General features: G+C 54.7%; 3 protein-coding genes across 4 annotated transcripts in view; all 3 read left to right on the top strand.

Moving 5' to 3' along the window:
- On the top strand, positions 1 to 12378 carry SYVN1 (synoviolin 1). Of its 2 annotated transcripts, none has more exons than XM_083815375.1 (16): positions 1 to 196; positions 1347 to 1495; positions 2062 to 2154; positions 2718 to 2870; positions 2955 to 3003; positions 3892 to 3995; positions 4134 to 4218; positions 4475 to 4574; positions 4651 to 4716; positions 5773 to 5889; positions 7024 to 7175; positions 8519 to 8641; positions 8728 to 8802; positions 8886 to 9072; positions 10275 to 10363; positions 10645 to 12378. In XM_083815375.1, exons 1-16 carry the CDS (start codon positions 16 to 18, stop codon positions 10818 to 10820), a joined length of 1899 nt encoding a protein of 632 aa, XP_083671501.1. In that variant the 5' UTR covers positions 1 to 15; the 3' UTR covers positions 10821 to 12378. The 2 variants fall into 2 exon arrangements, with proteins under 2 accessions (XP_083671501.1, XP_083671500.1); XM_083815374.1 differs by having other exon boundaries at positions 4092 to 4218; positions 10645 to 12370.
- The window catches only part of FAU (FAU ubiquitin like and ribosomal protein S30 fusion), a 54377-nt gene that overhangs the window by 17336 nt on the left and 14439 nt on the right, over positions 1 to 22602 (top strand). The gene's annotated exons all lie outside the window — the stretch shown is intronic.
- LOC310888560 (uncharacterized protein) overlaps positions 12669 to 22602 on the top strand; it is an 11832-nt gene continuing 1898 nt past the window's right edge. The window contains exons 1-6 of the mRNA XM_083815348.1: positions 12669 to 12819; positions 13799 to 14085; positions 16875 to 17000; positions 19417 to 19535; positions 19610 to 19777; positions 21822 to 22020. Coding sequence (XP_083671474.1) covers positions 12741 to 12819; positions 13799 to 14085; positions 16875 to 17000; positions 19417 to 19535; positions 19610 to 19777; positions 21822 to 22020 — 978 coding nt within the window. The 5' untranslated portion in view covers positions 12669 to 12740. The remainder of the gene's footprint in view (positions 12820 to 13798; positions 14086 to 16874; positions 17001 to 19416; positions 19536 to 19609; positions 19778 to 21821; positions 22021 to 22602) is intronic.

Raw genomic sequence — 22602 nt, forward strand, 5'->3', positions numbered from 1 at the left:
AGAGATAAAAAGGAGATGGAGGAATTTAGGTGGAGGGGAAACGGTGAAAGGACCCCTTCGTTCTGTCCTCTTCCCCCCCCCCGCAGGGCTGCGTGTGGTGCAGGCAGGCCGGAAGTGAGGTGTCTCGCGCCGAGGCGCTTCCGGCTGAGGGAGGAGCGGCCTGAGGCGGGGGGCGCGGCGGCGGCGGCGGGGCCGGGTGAGTGGGGGGGGTTCAGAGTCTGTGTCGTGAGGGGAAAGGGGGGGGCTAGGGGGGCGGGGGAGGGCCGTGAGGGCGGTTTGGGGTGGGTTAGAGGGGGCTGGGGGGGTTTAGGGGGCGTGAGGGGCCTTTGGGGGCGCTTATGGGGGGCTGTGACAGGGAGGGGGGGTGGGGGGCACGTAGGTAGGAGTAGGGGGGCTTTGGGGGTGCTTGTGGGGGGTGTGACGCAGTGGGGGGGTCGTTGGGGGGCATATAGTTGGGAATGGGGGGTTTAGGGGAGTGGGGGGGGCTTTAGGGGCGCTTATTGGGGGGCTCCGATACGGAGGGGGGTGTTTAGGGCATATAGGTTGGAGTGGGGGGGTTTTGGGGGCGCTTATGGGGGGTGTGACACAGTAGGAGGGTCGTTGGGGGGGCACGTAGATGGGGATTGGGGGGTTTAGGGGGTGTGGGGGGGCTTTGGGGGCTCTTTTGGGGCGCTTATGGGGGGTGTGACTTAGTGGAGGGGTGGTTGGGGGGCACGTAGATAGGTGTTGGGGGGTTTGGGAGGGTGGGGGGGTTTGGGGGTGGTTATGGGGGGGTCTGATACAGAAGGGGGTGTTTAGGGCATATAGGTTGGAGTGGGGGGGGAATTTGGGGGTGCTAATTGGGAGCGTGACGCAGTGGGGTGGTGGTTGGGGGGCACGTAGGTAGGGATTGGGGGGTTTGGGGGTGTGGGGGGGCTTTGGGGGCTCTTTTGGGGCACTTATGGGGGTTGTGACTTAGTGGAGGGGTGGTTGGGGGGCATGTAGATGGGGATTGGGGGGTTTAGGGGGTGGGAGGGGGCTTTGGGGGCACTTACGGGGGGCTGTGATGCTTTGGGGGGAGGTTGGGGGGCATAGGTAGGACGGGGGGGGTTTGGGGGGGCTTCTGGGGGCTGAGACATGGAGGGGGTTACGTAGATAGGAGTGGGGGGATCGGGGGGGCTTTGGGGTGCAGGGGGAGCCACGAACGGGGCCAAATCTGGGGCCAGACCCCGGCATTTAACAACCCCCCGCTGCCACCGAGCCCCAACCCGCCCCGATGCCCCCCCGGCCCCTAATTTCACACCGCGCTAACCCTTTTTTCCCCATTTTTTCCCCCCAAAAACCCCTTTCCCCCCCCCTCCCTGCAGGCGGCCGGGCCGCGGAGATGCTGTGCACGGCGGCGGTGATGGCGGGGAGCCTGGCGCTCACCACGGCCGTGGTGGCGCACGCCTACTACCTCAAGCACCAGTTCTACCCCACCGTGGTTTATCTCACCAAATCCAGCCCCAGCATGGCCGTGAGTATGGGGGGGAGCCAAAAAAAACCCCCCCCGGTAAAAGATTCGGGGGCAAAATCCCGCTTTTGGGGGAGAAAACGCGGAACTGCCTCCGCCGGCGGCGCCCCCTCTGTCTATTTTGACGCGGGTAACGGCCGCGAAGAGCGCGAGGTTTGTTTATTTCCTGCCGCAGAAGCTTTCCCTGACGGGTTTGCTGGCGGGTAATTAATTAATTAGGGGCGGTTGAGGGGAAATGAGGCCGGCGGCGGCGCGTGGAGTCACGCCTGAACGCCGTGCGGGGGCTCACTTCTGCTTTCGGGGCCCCAAAGCGGCCCTTTGCGCCCCCAAACTGCCCCCTTTTGGCCCCAAAGCGGCCCTTTGCGCCCCCAAACTGCCCCCTTTTGGCCCCAAAGCGGCCCTTTGCGCCCCCAAACTGCCCCCTTTTGGCCCCAAAGCGGCCCTTTGCGCCCCCAAACTGCCCCCTTTTGGCCCCAAAGCCGCCCTTTGCGCTCCCAAACTGCCCCCTTTTGGCCCAAACTGCCCCTTTTTCCCGCAAAAAATCTCCCCATCTCTCTTTCCCCCCGCAGGTTCTCTACATCCAGGCCTTCGTGCTGGTTTTCCTGCTGGGCAAATTCATGGGCAAGGTTTTCTTCGGGCAGCTGCGGGCGGCGGAGATGGAGGTGAGCCGAGATTGGCCCGAAATCCTCTGATTTTTGGGAGGGTTTAGGACTCCGGGGCCGAATCTGTGGGGCTGAGGGGGATGTTAACGTGTTTTGGGGCTTTTATTTGATTTTTTTTCCCATCCTGGAGGGCTTGAGGGCACTAAATCCTCTAATTCAGGGAGCGTTGAGGATGCCAGGGGTGAATCCTGTGGGGCTGAGGGGGATGTTAACGGGTTTTAGAGGTTTTTATTGAATTTTGGGGGGGGCTCAGAGGTGCTTTATTAGGTTTTTTTCCACCCTGGGGAGCAAAATTCTTAGATTTAGGGAGGATTTAGGATTCCAGGGCTGAATCCTGTGGGGCCGAGGGAGATGTTAAGAGTTTTTGGGGGGATTATTTGATTTTCTTTCCATCCTGGGGAGCTAAATTCTCTGATTTAGGGCAGATTTAGGATTCCAGGGATGAATTCTGCTGGGCTGAGGGGGATGTTAATGGGTCTTTGGGGTGATTTATTTGATTTTTTGGGGTCCGGGGGCGATTGTGGGCTCCCCTGTGCGCCCTGCCAGCTCCCTTTCTCGTGCAGCACCTCCTGGAGCGCTCGTGGTACGCGGTGACGGAGACCTGCCTGGCCTTCACCGTCTTCAGGGACGACTTCAGCCCGCGCTTCGTCGCCCTCTTCACCCTCCTCCTCTTCCTCAAGTGCTTCCACTGGCTGGCCGAGGACCGGGTGGACTTCGTGAGTGAAAAACCAGGCAAAAAAACTTGATTTTGGGGGTCCGGAGGGGAGGGTTTTTTAGCGTTTTCTCCCCTTTTCCCGCAGATGGAGCGGAGCCCCAACATCTCTTGGCTCTTCCACTTCCGTATCGTGTGTGAGTGGCGCCTTCCCCCCCCCCCAGGGCCGGATCCTTCCCGTTCCCAGCTTGGGGGGAGCTTTGCCTCCTCCGTAGCTGGGCAGGAAAGATAATTTCGGCGCTGTATTTGCATGGGGGGGGGGGGGGGGGGGGGGGAACGCGTGGGGTGAGATAACGTTATCGGGGCTGCTCCGTTAATGAGGGCCTGGCTGGGGATTTAATGAGCTCTGGGGTTCGGGTGGGGAAAAGGTGCTTCAGGAGGGGTCTGAGGGCAAAATGGGATCCCAGATGTGTAGGAAAACGTGTTTTGGGGGAAAATGGGGTCCCAGACACGTAGGAAAATGCTCATTTGGGGGAAAACGGGGTCCCAGATGCATAGGAAAACACGTTTTTGGGGAAAATGGGATCCCAAATGTGTAGGAAGATGCATTTTTGGGGGAAATGGGATCCCAGATGCATAGGAAGACACGTTTTTGGGGGAAATGGGATCCCAGATGCATAGGAAGACGCGTTTTGGGGGAAAATGGGATCCCAGATGTATAGGAAAAAGTGTTTTGGGGGAAAATGGGGTCCGAGACGCGTAGGAAAACGTGTTTTTGGTTGCGGGGAAGGGATTTAGAGACCACAAGTGGGCTGGGGGAGGAATTAGCAGGGGATTGGCCTTGGAAATAGGGGTTGGGATGCGGGCAGGGGGGTTCCTAATGAGCTCGTGGTGATACCAGCCTCGTTCCCGACACTAATTAACCCCAATCAGCCCCACGGGGGCTGATCCCGCTGGCGCAGCGGGAGGCGTTTCGGGGTGCCATCCCTTTTCGCAGCGGCCCCGTTTGTTTCTGGGGTTTCTCCCCCAGTTTTGGGGTCCCTAACCTGCCTTTTTTTTTTCTCCCTCGTCCCCCCCTGCCGCAGCCCTCATGTTCCTGCTGGGGCTCCTGGATTTCCTCTTCGTCAGCCACGCGTACCACAGCATCCTCACGCGGGGAGCCTCCGTCCAGCTGGTTTTCGGCTTCGAGGTGAGGCCCCCCAGCCCCGTGCTGGTCCCAAACTGCTCCCGGAGCCCCCCCCCCAAGCCGGTCCTGAGCCCCCGCTGCCCTCTTCGTGCCCCGCAGTACGCCATCCTCATGACCATGGTCCTCACCATCTTCATCAAGTACGTCCTGCACTCCATCGACCTGCAGAACGAGAACCCCTGGGACAGCAAAGCCGTCTACATGCTGTACACGGAGCTCTTCACGGGTACGCCGAGCTCCCGCCGGCCTTTTCCTCCTTTTCCTCCCCGATTTACGGGGTTTTCCACCCCCTTAAAATCCCCTTTGCCGCCTCGTCGGGTTTTATCTGCGGTAGCGGCAGCGGGATTGGTGGTCGGAGGCGGCTGACGGGGTGGAACAAGCCCCCGAAGCGCCTCCTAAACCACCTTCGGGGTCCCGTCCCGCTTCCCCCACCCCACAACTATTTAAAACCCGTCCCTAACTTGCTTTTTTCCCCCCCCCAGGTTTCATCAAAGTCCTCCTCTACATGGCCTTCATGACCATCATGATCAAAGTGCACACCTTCCCCCTCTTCGCCATCCGCCCCATGTACCTGGCCATGAGGTGAGCGCCTTCGGGGCGGCTTTCGGGGCCGGGCCTCCTCCTTCGTGACCCCGAATTCGTCCCCGTTTCCTCGCAGGCAGTTTAAGAAAGCCGTGACCGACGCCATCATGTCCCGCCGCGCCATCCGCAACATGAACACGCTGTGAGTAGCGCGCGGAGCCGCCGGCGGGCTTGGTTTGGGGCCGAAAAATGAGGCGGAGGAGGGTTTTGGGGGGAAAACAACTGGTTTTTACCAAGAGAAGGGGGGTAGGAAGGACTCGGAGGGTTGGGGATCCCTTTTGGAGAGACCTCGGAGGGAGAAAGGGGTTGTGGATCCCTTTAAGTCCCCCTTGGAGAGACCTTGTAGGGTTGTGGATCCCTTTGATCCTCCTTGGAGAGACTTTATAGGGACAAAGGGGTTGCAGACTCCCTTAAACCCTCCTTGGAAAGAGCTCATAGGGTTGCAGATCCCGTGAAATTCCCCCTGGAGAGACCTTGTAGGGTTGTGGATCCCATGAAATCCCCCTGAGAAAGATTTTATAGGGGACAAAGAGGTTGCAGAATCCCTTAAATCCCCCATAGAGGGGAAAATGGGGTTGTGGATGCCCTTAAATCCCTCTTGGAGAGATTATATGTGGAGAAAGGGGTTAAAAGGTGCCTTTAAATCCCCCTTGGAGAGACCTTATAGGGTTGTGGATCCCATGAAATCCCCCTTGGAAAGATCTTGTAGGGAGTAAGGGGTTGCAGGTGCTCTTAAATTCCCCTTACAGAGACCTTATGGGGGAAAAGGGTTTGTGGATCCCCTTAAATCCCCCTTGGAGAGAACTTACAGGGAAAAAGGGTTTGTGGATCCCCTTAAACCCCCCTTGGAGAGAACTTATAGGGGAAAAAGGGTTTGTGGATCCCCTTAAATCCCCCTTGGAGAGAACTTATAGGGAAAAAAGGGTTTGTGGATCCCCTTAAATCCCCCTTGGAGAGAACTTATAGGGGAAAAAGGGTTTGTGGATCCCCTTAAATCCCCCTTGGAGAGAACTTATAGGGGAAAAGGGGTTTGTGGATCCCCTTAAACCCCCCTTAGAGAGACTTTATAGGGAAAACCTCTTCGCAGATGCCCCCAAAGCTTCATTTCAGCCACAAACCCCTGGAGACCGCCGCGGGGGGGGCCGTTCCCGGTCCCTTTTTCCCCAGATCTTTCCCCGTAACCCCTTTTCCCCCGCAGCTACCCCGACGCCACCCCGGAGGAGCTGCAGGCCGTGGACAACGTCTGCATCATCTGCCGCGAGGAGATGGTGACGGGCGCCAAGCGCCTGCCCTGCAACCACATCTTCCACACCAGGTGGGGGCCCAAAGGACACCGGGGGCAAAGGTTTGGGGTCTGGGGGGCGGGAGTCGTCCCACGGGACGAAGGTTTGGGGTCTGGGGGGCGTTGTTTGCCCCATGGGACAAAGGTTTGGGGTCTGGGGGGTGTTATTTGTCGTGCAGGACAAAGATTTGGGGTTTGGCGGGTGTTATTCATCACACAGGAGAAAGATTTGGGGTTTGGGGGGTGCTATTCATCACGTTGGTCAAAGATTTAGGGTCTGGGGGGTGGGATTTGCCCCACGGGACGAAGGTTTGGGGTCCGGGGGGGCGTTGTTCGCCCAGCGGGACGAAGGTTTGGGGTTGGGGGGGCGTTATTTGTCACCCTGGTCGAAGGTTTGGGGTCTGCACTGTGTTATTTGTCACATAGGACAAGGATTTGGGGTCAGGGGGGTGTTATTCACCACGCTGGACAAAAATATGGGGTCGTGGGGTTGTTATTTGTCAGGCAGGGCAAGGATTTGGGGTTTGGGGGGTGTTATTTGTCAGGCAGGGCAAGGATTTGGGGTTTGGGGGGTGTTATTTGTCAGGCAGGGCAAGGATTTGGGGTTTGGGGGGTGTTATTTGTCAGGCAGGGCAAGGATTTGGGGTTTGGGGGGTGTTATTTGTCAGGCAGGGCAAGGATTTGGGGTTTGGGGGGTGTTATTTGTCAGGCAGGGCAAGGATTTGGGGTTTGGGGGGTGTTATTTGTCAGGCAGGGCAAGGATTTGGGGTTTGGGGGGTGTTATTTGTCAGGCAGGGCAAGGATTTGGGATCCAGGGGGATGTGATTCGTCCCACAGGACAGAAGTTTGGGATTTGGGGGGTGTCATTTGTCATGCAGGACAAAAAAATTGGGGTTTAGAGGGTGTTATTCACCACTCAGGACAGAGATTTGGGGTTTGGGGAGTGTTACTTGACACCCTGAACAAAGATTTGGGATCCAGGGGGTTGTGATTCATCCCCCAGGACAAAGATTTGGGATTTGGGGGAGGTGATTCACCGCTGAGGACAAAAATTTGGGGTCAGGGTGGTGTTATTTGTCTCGCTGGTCAAAAATAGGGGGTCAGGGGGCTGTAACTTTGGGGCAGGGGGCTGGTAAACCCCTAAATCCCGCTGTCTTTCCCCGCCAGCTGCCTGCGGTCGTGGTTCCAGCGGCAGCAGACGTGCCCCACGTGCCGCATGGACGTGCTCCGCGCCTCCCTCCCCGCGCAGCCCCCCCCGGAGCCCCCCGAGCAGCCGCAGCCCCCGCCGCAGACCCCGCCGGCGCCGCAGCCCCCGAACTGTGAGCATCAGCGCCCCAAAAAGGGGGAGAAAGCGCCCCAAAAAAGGGGAAAACACGGCCCAGAAAGGGAAAATGTGCCCCCAAAATGGGAAAAGTCTGCCCCAAAGGGGAGGAAAAAGGGCCCCAAAAAGGAAAGTCTCGCCCCAAAGAGGGGAAAATGTGCCCCCAAAAAGGGAAAACCCACCCCAGAAAGGAAAAACGTGCCCCCAGAAAAGGGGAAAACGCACCCCAGAAAGGGAAAATGTGCCCCAAAAAAGGGGAAAGGACTGCCCCAAAGAGGAAAAAACCTACCCCAGAAAGGGAAAATGTGCCCCAAAAAAGGGGAAAACACGCTCCAGAAAGGGAAAATGTGTCCCCAAGAAGGGGAAAGCATACCCCAGAGAGGAAAAACATGCCCCCAAAAGGGGAAAATGTGTCCCAAAGAGGGAAAAACCTACCCCAGAAATGGAAAATGTGCCCCAAAGAGGAAAACCTACACCCAAAAAAGGGAAAAACCCACCCCAGAAAAGAAAAATGTGCCCCAGAAAGGGAGAACATGTCCCCAAAAAGGGAAGAACTCACCCCAGAAAGGGAAAAACGTGTCCCCAAAAAGGGAAAACGCCCCCCAAAAAAGAAAAACCCGCACAAAAAAGGGAAAAAGGTCCCCAAAAAGGGAGAAACCCATCCCAAAAAGGAAAAAGCGTGCCCCCAAAAAAGAGGAAAAGCCATCCTGAAAAAGGAATAACTCACCCCAGAAAGGAAAAAAAACAGCTCCCAAAAAGGGAAAAGCTGGTCCTCAAAGGAGAAACCGTGCCCCAAAAAGGGAAAAGAGGTCCCCAAAAAGGGAAAAGCCACCCCAGAAAGGAAAAAAGTGCCCTCCAAAAAGCGAAAAAACCCCAAACGAGGGGGAAAAGCCATCCCAGAAAGAAAACCCACACCCAAACCCACAGCTTTTTGCTTCTGGGATGCCCCAAAACTGTAGGATTTCAGCCTGGTTTTCGGGAAACTGTAAGGGGACATCAAACCCGCACCTTCAGGCCGTCGTTTTAAAGCGATTTTGGGGTATTTTGGCTCTGATTTCTCTTTTCCTGTAAGTCCCGCGGGGGATGCTGCTGCCCTTTCCCCCAGGCATGTTCCCCTTCTGGCCCCAAAAAGGGAAAAACGACCCCAAAAAGGGAAAAAACGACCCCAATAAGAAACCCTACACCCAAAAACCACGGCTTTTTGCTTTCGGGGTGCCCCAAAACTGTAGGATTTCAGCCTGATTTTGGGGAAACTCGAAGCCAGCATCGAACCTGCGCCTGCAGCCGACCGTTTTAAGGGAATTTTGGGGTGTTTTGGCTGATTTCCCGTTTTTCCCCCAGTCCCGCAGGGGATGCTGCCGCCCTTTCCCCCGGGCATGTTCCCCTTCTGGCCCCCCGTGGGGCCCTTCCCTCCCGCCCCCAACGGCTCCGAAAACCCGGCTCCGAGCCCCGCTGCCGCTTCAGGTGAGCCTCCCCCCTCTCCCCACCCTAATTTTGGGGACAAATCTTCCATTTCCCACCCCTGCGACCGCGTTTTTTTAACCCCTTAGCTCCCAGACCCGCCGACGCCTCCACCCTTCCCCTCCCGCCCCCGTGGCTGGCGATGCCGTGGCCTCCGCTTTTCGGTAAGCCTCCGGTTGAGGTTTTTTCTTAGGGGATTTTTTGGGGGGGTTTTCCCCTTTTGTCCCTCACCCGCGGACCCCCGCAGGGTTCCCCCCGATGCCGGTGCCCCCCGCGGGCTTCGCGGGGCTGACGGCGGAGGAGCTGCGGGCGCTGGAGGGCCACGAGCGGCAGCACGTGGAGGCGCGGCTGCGGTGCCTGCGGGACATCCACACGCTGCTGGACGCCGCCATGCTGCAGATCAACCAGTACCTGAGCGTGCTGGCGGCGCTGGGGTAGGGCCGGGGGGGGATTTGGGGTCGGGGGGGGGATTTGGGGGGGTTGGGAGGGGTCTGGGAGGGGATTTGGGGGGGGTTTGGGAGGGGGCTGCGAGGGGTCTAAGGGGGGATTTGGGGGCTTTGGGGGGGGTTGGGGGCTTTGGGGGGGCTGGGAGAGGTTTTGGGGGGGAATTGGGGGGCATTTGGGGGGGTTGGGGGCTTTGGGGGGTGCTGGGGGGGATTTTGGGGGGTTTGGGGGGATTGGGGTCTTTGGGGGGGGCTGGGAGGGGATTTGGGGGGTTGGGGGGGCTGGGAGGGGAAATGGGGGGGATTTGGGGGGTTTTGGGGGGGAAATGGGGAGGATTTGGTGGGTTTGGGGGGGGTTGGGAGGGGGTTTGGGGGGATTTGGGGGTTTGGGAGGGAGTCTGGGGGGGAAATGGGGGGATTTGGGGGGGGGGCTGGGAGGGGGTTTAGGGGGAATGGGGGGATTTGGGGGGCTGGGAGGGGTTTTGGGGGGGTTGGGAGGAATGGGGGGATTTGGGGTGGAAAGGGGGATTTGGGGGAGTAATAAGGGGGTGAGGGGGGAATGGGGATGTGGGGGGGTTAGGGGGTGGGAGAGGGTTTTGGGGCGGAGAAGGGGATTTGGGGTATTGGGGGTCGGGGGGAATTGAGGGGGTTGGGAGGTGGAAAGGGGGGAATTTGGGGGGGGAAATGGGATTTGGGGGGAAGGGGAGAAAAGATGCATTGGGGTGTAATTGCGGGGGAAGGGGAGGGGGCTTGGGGTCTGGGGGGATGATAAGGGGATTGGGGGGTGGGGGATTTGGGGGGGGAAATTGGATTATGGGGCGTTTGGGGTGTGCGGGGAGAATTTGGGGGATGGGGGATTTGGGGGGAATTCAGGGGGAAAGAGGAGATTGGGGGGAAATTTGGGGGGAAGAGGGGGATTTGGGGGGAAATTGGGGGTGAAAGGGGAGAAGATGGGGGTGAAAGGGGGGGTGGGGGGAAATTGGAGGGGAAAGGCTGGATTGGGGGAAATTGGTAGGGGGAAGAAGGAGAAATTGGGGGGCAGGAGAAATTAGGGAAGGGGAAAATTGGGGAGGAAAAGGGGAAAATTGGGAAAGGGGAAATAGGGGAGGGGGGAGTGAGGCGGCCCCTCACCGCCCAAAAGCCATTTTGGGGGGTTTCCTTTTTAACCTTTTCTCCCCATTTTCTCCCTCCAGGCCCCCCCGGCCCCCCACCGCTGCTCCCCAACCCCCCACCACCACGGAGCCCGGCGCCCCCTCGCCCCCCGCCGAGCCCAGCTCCTCCGGTGCGTGTATTTGGGGGGAATCGGGTCTCAGACCGGGTTTGGAATCGGGTCTCAGACCGGGTTTGCAATCGGGTCTCAGACCGGGTTTGCAATCGGGTCTCAGACCGGGTTTCAGACCGGGTTTGGAATCGGGTCTCAGAGCTGGTCTCAGACCAGGTTTGGAATCGGGTCTCAGACCAGGTTTGGAATCGGGTCTCAGAGCTGGTCTCAGACCGGGTCTCAGACCGGGTTTGGAATCGGGAGCTAACGGGTCCCTTTTCTCCCTTGCCCACTCCCCCCAGATCCCCCGGGCCCCTCAGGTGCCGAAGGCTTCACCCCCCGCCCTGAGGAGGAGGAAGAGGAGGAGGAGGAGGAGGAGGCCGAAGGCTCACCCGCGCCCGGCGAACCCGACACGGCCGAGCTGCGCCGCCGCCGCCTGCGGAAACTGGGGGCGCCGGCCCCGGCCCCCTCCCTCTGACGGCCCCAGCCTCCCTTTTGGAGACCCCCCCCCCCCCCCGGAGGCCGCTGACGCCCTCGGCCTCCATTTTGGGGATGCTCAGAGGCCGCCGCACCCCCCGGCCTCCGTTTTGGGGGGACCCTTGGAGGGCCGCTGCCCCCCTCGGCCTCCCTTTCGGAGACTCCCCTCGCCCTCCATTTTGGAGCCCCCCACGAGCCGCCCGCGCCTCCTTTTCCCCCCACTTTTCACCCCAAAAAAAAAAGCAATCTGGAGGCTCACGGCCTCCCCTGTTGGGGGGGAGTTCCCCTCAGCAGTGCCCCCTGACCCGTTTTTGCCCATTTTCACCCCATTTTTCTCTACCTCCGGATTTGGGACGGGGTTCGGTTATGAAAACACCGTCCCCCTTTGAAATTGCTCAAAACCTCGTGGTTTTAACCCAGTTTTCTTCTCGGGTCCCCCCCCCCCGGCGGCTCTCAACCCCCCAACCCGCTTCAGTTTTGGGGTCAAACCCGAAAGCTTTGAGCCATTTGGGATTTTGGGGTGATTTCCGCCCCCCCCTCCTTGCAGTATTAACCCTTTATCCTCGGGACAGCCCCGGGGGGGGGGTTGAGGGCGTTTCACCCCCTCGTGGCCCCAAAATGTGGGGTTTTCACCCCGTTTTCCCCCCGGGAAGGCGACCCCGGCCGCAAACCCCGTTGGCCCTCGCCCTTCAGTGCCTCTTCGAACCGAGCGGGCTTCCAGGAGCCCCAAAATCTCAGGGAAAAACGGGGGCCGGGGGGGGGCCAGGGGTGGAATTTTGGGCTCGTTTAGGCAAAATCGGGCAATAACGAGGCGGGAGTTGATCTTTTAATCGGTTTTTTTTGTTTGTTTAATTTGGAGTGGAAACGGCGGAGCTGCGGCTGGTCGAGGATTTTTGGGGTGGGTTCCTCGGGGTTTTCCTTCGTTTCGGGGCGGGTTTGAAAAGGGGAGTAAAGGAGGGGGTTTGCAAAGGGGGGCATCTGGCCCCAAAAACGCCCCCTTTGACCCCAAAATCCTTCTTTTTGACCCTAAGACCCCTCATTTTAACCCCAAATCCCTACTTTGGACACCAAATCCCTTCCTTTTGGCCCCAAATCCCTTCTTTTTGACCCTAAAACTCCTCCTTGTGACCCTAAAATCCCTCCTTTTCACCCCAAACTTTTTTTTGACCCCGAAACCCATCCCTTATCCCCAGAATCCCTCCTTTTGACCCTAAATCAGCCCATTTTGCCCCCAAGATCCCTCCTTGTCATCCCAGAACCGCCCCCTTCGGTCCCAAATCCCTTTTTTTGACCCCAAACCCCTCCCTTTTGACCCCCGAAATGCCCCGTTTTGACCCCAAATCCCCTCCTCTTCACCCTAAAACCCCTCCCTTTGACCCTAAGCTCCTAGTTTTCACCCTAAACCCCTCCTTTTCACCACCAAGCCCTCCCTTTGACCCAAAACCGCCCCCTTTGACCCTAAAACCCCTCCTTTTCGCCCCCAAACCTGCCCCGTTTGGCCCCAAACCCCCTCCTTTTCGCCCCAAAACCCGCCCCCGTTAACTCACCCAGCCCCCCTCTCCCGCCGCGGCGGGTTAATTATTTAATTTGTAAATAGTGTAAACATTTGTAAGAGCTTAATTGTACATAGGCGGAATAAAGGCTGCAGGACAAGTCCTCCACGAGCCGCTCTGCTCTCTCACCCACCAATGCTTCCCTATGGCCGTCTCTATGGTTGGCGCCCAGCTCCGGGCCCTTCTAGCCTCGCTTCCGGCCTCGCCTCTATGGTGCCGCATCTCTATGGTGATCTCAGGGCACCGCGGGTCCTCCAAGGGGGACAGGAGGGCCGCTGGGCGCGGCCGCTCTGGGCAGGCGCCTCGGTGGTTCCGCCCGGAGCCTTGCGCGCCGCGCATGCGCCGTGGGGGAGGGGGGGGGCGGCGAGATGGCGGCGGAGGGGCCTGAGGCGCCCGGGAGCGCTCAGGGGGCGCTGGGGGACGGCGACGGCGGCGGGGGGGGCACCGGTGAGGGACGGGGGGGGGGTGCGGGGGATTTTATGGGGTTTGGGGGGGGATGGGGAGGGTTTGTGAGGAGATTGGTGGGGGTTGGAGGGGTTATGAGGGGGCCTTGAGGTGGGTTGGGTGAATTAAGGGGGTTTTAAGGGGGGGGAGGGGGGTTATGGGGTTTGGGGGGATTTATGAGGGGATTTATGGGGTTGGGGGGAGCTATGAAGGCATTTATGTGGCTTGGGGGGGTTACGGGGGGCCTTGAAGTGGGTTGGGGGGTTTATGGGGGTTTTATGGGGTTGGGGGGCGTTGTGGGGGGGGCTGTGGGGTTTGGGGGGGATTTTATGGGGTTTATGAAGGAGATTATGGGGCTGGGGGGTGGTTGGGGGGACCTTGAGGTGGGTTGGGGTGGTTTATGGGGATTTTATGGGGTTGGGGGGGTTATGGGGGATCTGTGGGGTTTGGGGGGGGCTTTGTGGTGGGTTAGAGGGGATTATGAGGGGGTTTATGAGGTTTGGGGGGGATTTTATGGGATTTTGGGGGGGTTACAGGGGGCTGTGGGGTTTGGGGGGGATTTGGGGGATTTATGGGGCTGGGGGGTTATGGGGAGTGCTTGAGGCGAGTTGGGGGGTTTATGGGGGTTTTATGGGGTTGGGGTAGATTTTTGTGGGGTTTGGGGGGGTTATAAGGGGGTTTATGGGGTTGGGAAGGTATTGGGGGGGCCTATGAGGTGGGCTGGGGGGGCTTATGAGGGGTTAAGGGGGTTTGTTGGGGGTTATGAGAGTTACAGGGGGGCTTTGGGGTGGGTTTTAGGGGCTTTATGGGGGGGGGCGCTCCGAAGCTGAGCATTATGGGGCTGGGGGAGTTTTGTAGTGTTTATAGGGCAGCAACAGGGGCTGTGGTGATAAACAGCAGGGAAACAATCCTGGGGGGAGCCTTAATTGGGCGGGGGGGCACCCCAAACCCTTTTCTTAACCCCATTTTGCCCCCCCCGCAGCCCCCACAGCGGAGCTGCCGCCCCCCGAGCCCAGCAGCACTGAGGACGAGCGCGGCGCCGGCCCCGACTCCCAGAGCTGCAACGGCGCCACCGCCGCCCCCCCCGAGCCCGAGGAGCCCCCCCCGGCCCTTCCCGAGGCCCCCCCGGCCCCCCAGGACCCCGAACCCCCCGCGGACGAGGCCGCCCCTGGTTACCCCCCGGACTTTGAGAAGTTCTGGCGGGCGGCGCGCGACAACCCCCACGACTTCACTGCCTGGACCGAGCTGCTGCAGTACGTCGAGCAGGAGGTGGGCAAAGTTTGGGGCAAAAAGCTCGTTAGTGCCGTAATTAACACTGCCCGGGGCGCCCACCCCATTAAAAATTTCATTAAAACACGCTACGAGGTGGTGGCCCCATTAAATCTTCGTTTAAGTTCTCTCTGAGTTTCCAGTCCTATTAAATTTTCGTTAAAACTTTCTGCTGCTTTCCAATCCTATTAAATCTTGGTTAAAATCCCCCATTAGTTTCAAGTTTTGTTAAATTTTCATTAAAGTTTTGAATTTTCAAAATTCAAATTTTAAAGTTTGAATTTTCAGCCCCGTTAAATCTTAATTGAAAGTCTTGGAGTTTCCAGCCCCATTAAATCTTCACTAAAATTCTTTATTAGTTTCTATTCCCGTTAAATCTTCGTTAAAATTCTCCGTTATTTTCCTATCCTATAAAGTCTTTGTTAAAGTTCTCCATTGGTTTCAAGTTTTGTTAAATTTTCATTCAAATTTGGAATTTTCAGCCCCGTCAAATCTTCATTAAAACTCTGCGTTTCTAGCACCATTAAATCTTCATTAGAACTCCCCATTGTTTTCCAATCCTATTACATTCTCGTTAAAATTCCCCATTAGTTTCCAGTTTTGTAAAATTTTCATTAAATTTTTGAGGTTTTAGGCTCATTAAATCTTAATTAAAACTTTTTTGGAGCTTCTAGTCCCGTTAAATATTTATTAAATCTTTTTTTGATTTTCCAGTTCTATTAAATCTCCATTAAAATTCTCCGTTAGTTTCTAGCCCCATTAAATTTTCGTTAAAATTCTGAGTTTTCAGCCCCATTAAATCTTCGTTAAAACTGTCTTTGCATTTCTGGTCATACTAAATTTTCACTAAATCTTTTTATTAGTTCCTAATCCTATTAAATCCTCGTTAAAATTCTCTATTCGTTTCCAATTTTGTTAAATTTTCATTAAAATTCTGAGTTTTCATCTCTGTTAAATCTTCATTGGAATTCTGAGCTTCCAATACTATTAAATCTTCATTAAAACTGTTTATTAGTTTCCAGTCCTATTAAATCCTTGTTAAGATTCTCCGTTAGTTTCAAGTTTTGTTAAATTTTCATTCAAATTTGGAATTTTCAGCCCCGTCAAATCTTCATTGAAACTTTCTTTGAATTTCCAGCCCCATTAAATCCTCGTTAAAACTCCCCGTTATTTTCCAGTCCTATTAAGTCCTCGTTAAAATTCCCCATTAGTTTCCAGTTTTGTAAAATTTTCATTAAAATTTTGAGTTTCCTGCCTTATTAAGTCTTAATTAAAATTTTCTTGGAATTTGTAGTCTCATTAAATATTCATTAAAACTTTTTCTGAGTTTCCAGTCCTGTTAAATCTTCATTTAAACTCTTGAGTTTTCAGCCCTGTTAAATCTTTGTTAAAATTCTCCGTTAGTTTCCAATCCTATTAAATTTTCATTAAAATTCTCTGTTAGTTTTTGACCTTGCTAAATTTTCGTTAAAATTCCAAGTTTCCAGCCCCGTTAAACCTTCATTAAAACCCACCCCATTCCCCCACCCCATTAAACCTTTGTTAAAACTAACGCCCGCCATTAAAGTTGGAGTAAAAATCAATTTTCATCCCAATTAAAACTTAATTAAAGGTTTTCGTGAGCCTTTTCCTTACCAAATCTTCATTAAAATTCTCCCTTAATTTCCAGCCCTGTGAAGTTTTCATTAAAACTCCCCGTTAATTTCCAGCCTTCGTTAAAGCTTTCCTTGCACCTTAAACCTTATTAAAACCCTTCCCAAGCCTCCACCCCATTAAAACTTCATTAAAACTCTCCCCAGGCTGCTGCCCCGGGGGAAAGTAACGTTAAAACGTTAAAAACGATCATTAAAATGTTAATTAAACCTTGTTTTGAGTCCGTGCCCTGTTAAATTTTCATAAAAACATTCTGTTAAAACTCACGCCAAATAGAAATCCCATTTAAATTTAAATTAAAAATCATTTTAAGATGCTGTTTGTGTTAAAATTTGGTTAAAATTCATTTTAATCTGATTATAATTAAGTTTAATCTGCTACAAAAACCCATGATATTGCCAGAAACTGCCTTGAAAATTCATCTTAAGACACTGTTTGGCTTGAAATTTGGTTAAAATTCGTTTTAATGTGCTAAGAAAAGCCACGATATTGTCAGAAACTGCCTTGAAAATTCGTCTTAAGGCACTGGCTTGATATTTGGTTAAAATTCATTTTAATATGTTACAAAAACTTGCGATGTTGTCAGAAACTGCCTCAAAATTCATTTTAAGGCGCCGTTTGGGTTAAAATTTAGTTAAAATTCACTTTAATCTGGTTATAATTAACTTTAATGTGCTGTGAAAACCTGCGATATTGTCAGAAGCTTCCTCAAAAATTAATTTTAAGGTGCCTTTTGGGTTAAAATTTGGTGAAAATTTGTTTTAATGTGCTGGAAAAAACATAACGTTGTCAGGAGGTGCCTCAAAAATTCATTTTCAGACGCCATTTGGCTTGAAATTTGGTTAAAGTTTGTTTTAATGCTACAAAAACCTGCAATATTGTCAGAAACTGCCTCAAAATTCCTTTTAAGGCACCGTTTGGGTTAAAATTTGGTGAAAACTCATTTTAATCCGGTTATAATTAACCTTAGTGTGCTCTGAAAACCCGCAATACTGTCAGAAGCTGCCTCGAAAATTGATTCCAAGGCGCCGTTTGGGTTAAAATTCGGTTATAACAAGCCGCGATCGTTTCCGAGCCTTGCGGTGTTGTCCGAAAAGGCCCCTTTTCGCCCCAAACGCCCTCTCCCCCCCCCGCAGAACCACCTGCCGGCCGCCCGCAAGGCTTTCGACGCCTTTTTCTCGCACTACCCGTACTGCTACGGCTACTGGAAGAAGTACGCCGACATGGAGCGCCGCTTCCACTGCGGGCCCGAGACCGAGGAGGTGCGCGGGGTCCCGGGGGGGTTCGGGGGGTGCGCGGGGATTTTGTCACGGTTTTGGGGTCCTCGGGGTGTTTTGGGGGGCTACATGCTGCTTTTATCATGACTTTGGGGTGCTACATGCCGATTTTACCACGATTTTGGGGTCCCCAAGGTGTTTTGGGGTGCTATGCTTTATTTTTGTGGGTTCTTTGTGCCTTTTTTGTGCTACACGCTGCACTTTTGCATTGATTTTTGCCACGGTTTTGGGGTCCTCAGGGCGTTTTGGGGTGCTACATGCTGCTTTTGGGTTGATTTTTGCCATGATTTGGGAGTCCTTGAGGCGTTTTGGGGTGCTACACGCTGCTTTTGGGTTGATTATTACCATGATTTTGGGGTCCTCGAGGTGTTTTGGAGTGCTACACGCTGCTATTGGGTTGATTTTGCCACGATTTTGGGGTCCCCAAGGCATTGTGGGGTGCTACACACTGCTTTTGGGTCGGTTTTGCCACAGTTCTGTGGTCTCCGAGATGTTTTGGGGTGCTACACGTTGCTTTTATCACAAGTTTGGGGTGCTACATGTTGATTTTACCATGATTTTGGGGTCCCCAAGGTGTTTTGGGGTGCTACACTTTATTTTTGTGTTTTTTTTTGCCACAATTTTGGGGTCCCCGAGGCGTTTTGGGGTGCTACACACTGCTTTTGCTTTGATTTTGCCCCAATTTTGGGGTCCCTGAGGTTTTTTGGGGTGCTACACATTACTTTGGCATTGATTTTTGCCCTGATTTTGGGGTCCCCGAAGCGTTTTGGGGTGCTACACATTGCATTTGTTTTGATTTTGCCATGATTTTGGGGTCCCCGAGGCGTTTTGGGGTGCTACACGCTGCTTTTCGGGTTGATTTTGCCACGGTGTTGGGGTCCCTGAGGCATTTTGGGGTGCGATACACTGATTTTGGGTTGATTTTGCCACGATTTTGGGGTCCCCAAGGCATTGTGGGGTGCTACACACTGCTTTTGGGTTGGTTTTGCCACAATTCTGTGGTCTCCGAGATGTTTTGGGGTGCTACACACTGCTTTTATCACAAGTTTGGGGTGCTACATGTTGATTTTTGCCATGATTTTGGGGTCCTCAGGGGTGTTTTGGCGTACCACGCACTGAGTTTGTGTTGATTTTGGCATGATTTTGGGGTCCCCCAGGTGTTTTGGGGTGCTACACGCTGCTTTGGCATTGATCTTGCCATGATTCTGGGGTCCTTGAGGTGATTTGGGGTACCACATGCTGATTTTGTGTTGGTTTTGCCATGATTTTGGGGTCCCTGTGGCATTTTGGGGTACCACATGCTGATTTTGTGTTGGTTTTGCCATGATTTTGGGGTCCCTGAGGCATTTTGGGGTACCACATGCTGATTTTGTGTTGATCTCGCCACGCTTTTGGGGTCCCCAAGGCGTTTTGGGGTGCTACATGCTAATTTTGGGTTTATTTTGCCATGATTTTGGGGTCCCCAAGGAGTTTTAGGGTGCTGCACTCTGCCTTTACCATGATTTTGGGGTGCTCCACGTTGCTCTTCCGTTGATCTTGCCATGCTTTTAGGGTCCTGGAGGTGTTTTGGGATGCTACACGATGCTTTTATCATGATTTTGGGGTGCTACGTGTTGAATTTTGCCATGATTTTGGGGCTCCAGAGGTGTTTTGGGGTACCACAGGCTGAGTTTGTGTTGATTTTTACCATGATTTTGGGGTCCCTGAGGCATTTTGGGGTGCCACGCACTGATTTTGGGTTGATTTTGCCATGATTTTGGGGTCCTCGAGGTGTTTTGGGGTGCTACATACTTCTTTTGTGTGGCTTTTGCCATGATTTTGGGGTTCCAGAGGCATTTTGGGGTCCTACACACTGATTTTGGGTTGATTTTGCCATGATTTTGGGGTCCTCAATGTGTTTTGGGGTGCTACATGCTGCATTTGCATTGATTTTGCCCCAATTTTAGGGCCCTGAGGCGTTTTGGGGTGCTCCATCCAATTCTGCACCCCTTTTGCCACTTTAATGGGATCCCAAAAGCGTTTTGGGGTTTTCCCCAGACATTTTGGGGTTTCCCTGCCTCTTTTGTGCTGCTTCTGCTGCTCTCACGGGGTCCCCGGGGCGCTTTGGGGGTCCCCCACCCCATTTCCCCACTGCTTCATCGCCCCAAATCATTTGGGGACCTCGCCAGCCGTTTCCTCACCCCATTTACAGGGCCCTTAGGTTATTATGGTATGCCACCCCCCCCCCGACATTCCCCTCCTGGAGCCATTTTGGGTCCGTTTCACCGCCTTTTCCCCCCATTTCCCCCAGTGTTACGGGGCCGCCCCCCCCTTAGGTGCCCACCCACTCATTTGGGGCTGCCCCCCCTTAATTTTCACCCCGTCCCAAACCTCCTTCCCCCCCCTCCGGCTCCGGGTGCAGGTTTTCGAGCGCGGGCTGCAGTCAATCCCGCTGAGCATGGACCTGTGGATCCACTACATCTCCTACCTCCAGTCCACGCTGGACATGAGCCTCCCCGAATCCATCCAGAAGATCCGCGGGTACGTGGCCCTCTTTCTTTTTATTTTTTTCGCCCCTTTTTCCCCCAAACTCACCCCCCGTGGGGCTCCCGCAGGGTGTTCGAGGCGGCGGTGGCGGCGGCGGGGATGGATTTCCGCTCGGACAAGCTGTGGGAGCTCTACGTCGAGTGGGAGCGCGAGCGCGGCGACCTCCGCGCCGTCACCGCCATCTACGACAGGGTGCTCTCCATGCCCACGCAGCTCTACAGCCACCACTGGGAGAGGTGTGTCGGGGGGGGGGGGCAACCCGAAAAGAAGGGGGGAAAACCCTAAAAAAAGACGGGGAGAACACCCTAAAAGAAGGGAAGAGAAACCCTTAAAAAAAGACGGGGGGGAACCCTGAAAAAAGATTGGGGGAAAACCCTAAAAAAACGGGGGGGGGGGGGGGGGGGGAACTAAAAAAAGGGGAGCGGATCCCTAAAAAAAAACGGGGGGGAAACCCTAAAAGAAGGGGAGGGAAACCCTAAAAAAACATGGAGGAGGAAACCCTAAAAAAGACGGGGGGGAAGCCTAAAAGAAGGGGAGAGAAACCCTAAAAAACATGGAGGGGGAAACCCTAAAAAACATGGGGGGGAAACCCTAAAAAAAGACGGGGAGAACACCCTAAAAGAAGGGAAGAGAAACCCTTAAAAAAAAGACGGGGGGAAAACCGTAAAAAAAACGGGGGGGGGGAGCCCTAAAAAAAGATTGGGGGAAAACCCTAAAAAAACGGGGGGGGGGGGGAATAAAAAAAACGGGGAGTGAATCCCTAAGAAAAACGGGGGGGAAACGCTAAAAGAAAGGGAGAGAAACCCTAAAAAAACATGGAGGGGGAAACCCTAAAAGAAGGGGGGGGGAACCCTAAAAAAACATGGAGTGGGAAACCCTAAAAAAGACGGGGGGAAACCCTAAAAGAAGGGGAGAGAAACCCTAAATAAAAAGGAGGAGAGAAACCCTGAAAAATAAGGGGAGAGAAACCCTAAAAAAAACACGGGGGGGGAACCTTAAAAGAAGGGGAGAGAAACCCTAAAAAATGGGGGGGGGAACCCTAAAAAAAGACGGGGGGGAACCCTAAAAGGAGGGGAGAGAAACCCTAAAAAACAGGGGGGGAACCCTAAAAAAACATGGAGGGGGAAACCCTAAAAAAAGATGGGGGGAAACCCTAAAAGAAGGGGAGAGAAAACCTAAAAAAAAAACTGGGGGGAAAACCTTAAAAAAAAAAAACAAACGGGGAAAACGCTAGAAGAAGGGGAGAGAAAGCCTAAATAAAATGGGGGGGAACCCTAAAAGAAGGGGAGAGAAACCCTAAAAAACGGGGGGGGAAACCCTAAAAGAAGGGGAGAGAAGCCCTGAAAGAAAAGGGGGGAGAAAAACCCTAAAAGAAAAGGGGGGAGACACTAAATAAAAAAGGGGGGGGAGAGAAACCCTTAAAAAAAAAAAAAAGGGGTGGAGAGGGAGAGAAACCCTAAAAATATTCCCAAAATCCCCCCCGCAGCTCTACAGCCACCACAGGGAGAGTATGGCGGGGGGGGGGGGGGGGTAAACAGTTTAAAAACAAAAAGGGAAAAACGCTAAAAAATGGGAAAAAAATGTGGAAAAAAGGAAGAAAAATAAAAACGGGTAAAAACCCTAAAAAGAGGGAAAAAAGCCCTAAAAAACGAGGGGAAAGAAGTCTTAAAAGAAAGGGAAGGAACCCTAAAAAAAAAGGGAAAAATAAAAAAAAAGGGTGGAAAAGCCCTAAAAGAAGGGGGGGGACTAAAAAAGGGGGGGGGAAGTCGAGGTGGGAGAAGAACCCGAAGAGAAGGGAGAAGGGCCCCAAAAGAGGGAAAGAGACCCTAAAAAGGGGGAAAGGGACACTACAAAGAAGGGAAAGGGCCCTAAAAAGGGGGAAAAGGGCCCTAAAAAGGGGAGAAAGGACCCTAAAAGGAGGGAGAAGGGCCCTAAAAAGAGGGAAAGGGACACTATAAAGAGGGGAAAGGGCCCTAAGAGAAGGGAAAAGGGCCTTAAAAAGGGGGAAAAGGGGGAGGAAAGGCCCTAAAGGGGGGGGAAAGGGCCCTCAAAAGAGGAAGAAGGGCCCTAAGAGAAGGGAAAGGGCCCTAAAAAGGGGGAAAAGGGCCCTAAAAAGGGGGAAAAGGGCCCTAAGAGAAGGAAAAGGGCCCGAAAAAGGGGGAAAAGGGCCCTAAAAGGAGGGAGAAGGGCCCTAGGAAGGGGGCAAAGGGCCCTAGGAAACGCAAACAAACCTCCCCCAAACCCTAAAACGTGAGGAAAAGGCCCCCAATCCCCCCCCAGGTTCCAGGAGCACGTGCGGCTGCACCCCCCCGTGGCCATCCTGTCCCCCGAGGAGCTGCGCTGGCTGCAGTCCAAGCTGGCTGCCGAGCCCGGCCCCAAGCCCCCCCCCGAGGCCGCCGGGGGCTCCGAGGCCCCCCCGGGGGAGGAATTCCCGCCCCCCCCCGGCATCGAGTCCAAAGGGGCCGCGGCGGATGGCAAGGTTTTTTTGGGGGGGGGGGGGGGATTAGGGGGGCAGAAAGGGGGTCGGGGGGGCAAGGGGGTCTTGGGGGAGGGAAGGGGATTAGGGGGGAGTAAAGGGGTCCGGGGGGGGGGGGGGAAGGGGGTCTGGGGGGAGTAAAGGGCAAAGGGGGGGGGCAAAGGGGGGTCCTGGGGAGTGAGAATGGGATTAGGGGCGTGGAAACGGGGTCCCAGGGGGTGTAGGATTTGGGGGGGGGGGGGCACAAAGGGGGTCTCGGGGGGGTGGAAAGGGGGTTGGGGGGGGCAGGGAGGGGATTGGGGGGGGAAAGGGGTTTGGGAGGGGGAAGGGGGTCCTGGGGGGCTTAAAGGGGATTAGGGGGGGCAGAAAGGGGATTGGGGGGGAGTAAAGGGGGTCCGGGGGGGGCATGAAGGGGATTAGGGGGGCAGAAAGGGGGTTGGGGGGGGGGGGCGGAAAGGGGATTATGGGGGGTGTAGGATTGGGGGGGGGGGCGGAAAGGAGATTACAGGAGGCATAAAGGGGATTACAGGGGCATAAAGGGGATTAGGGATTGGGGGGGGGATTAAAGGGGTGGAAAAGGGGTCC

Source organism: Anser anser, assembly GCF_964211835.1.
Source record: "Anser anser genome assembly, chromosome: 39".
NCBI classification, from domain to species: Eukaryota; Metazoa; Chordata; class Aves; order Anseriformes; family Anatidae; genus Anser; species Anser anser.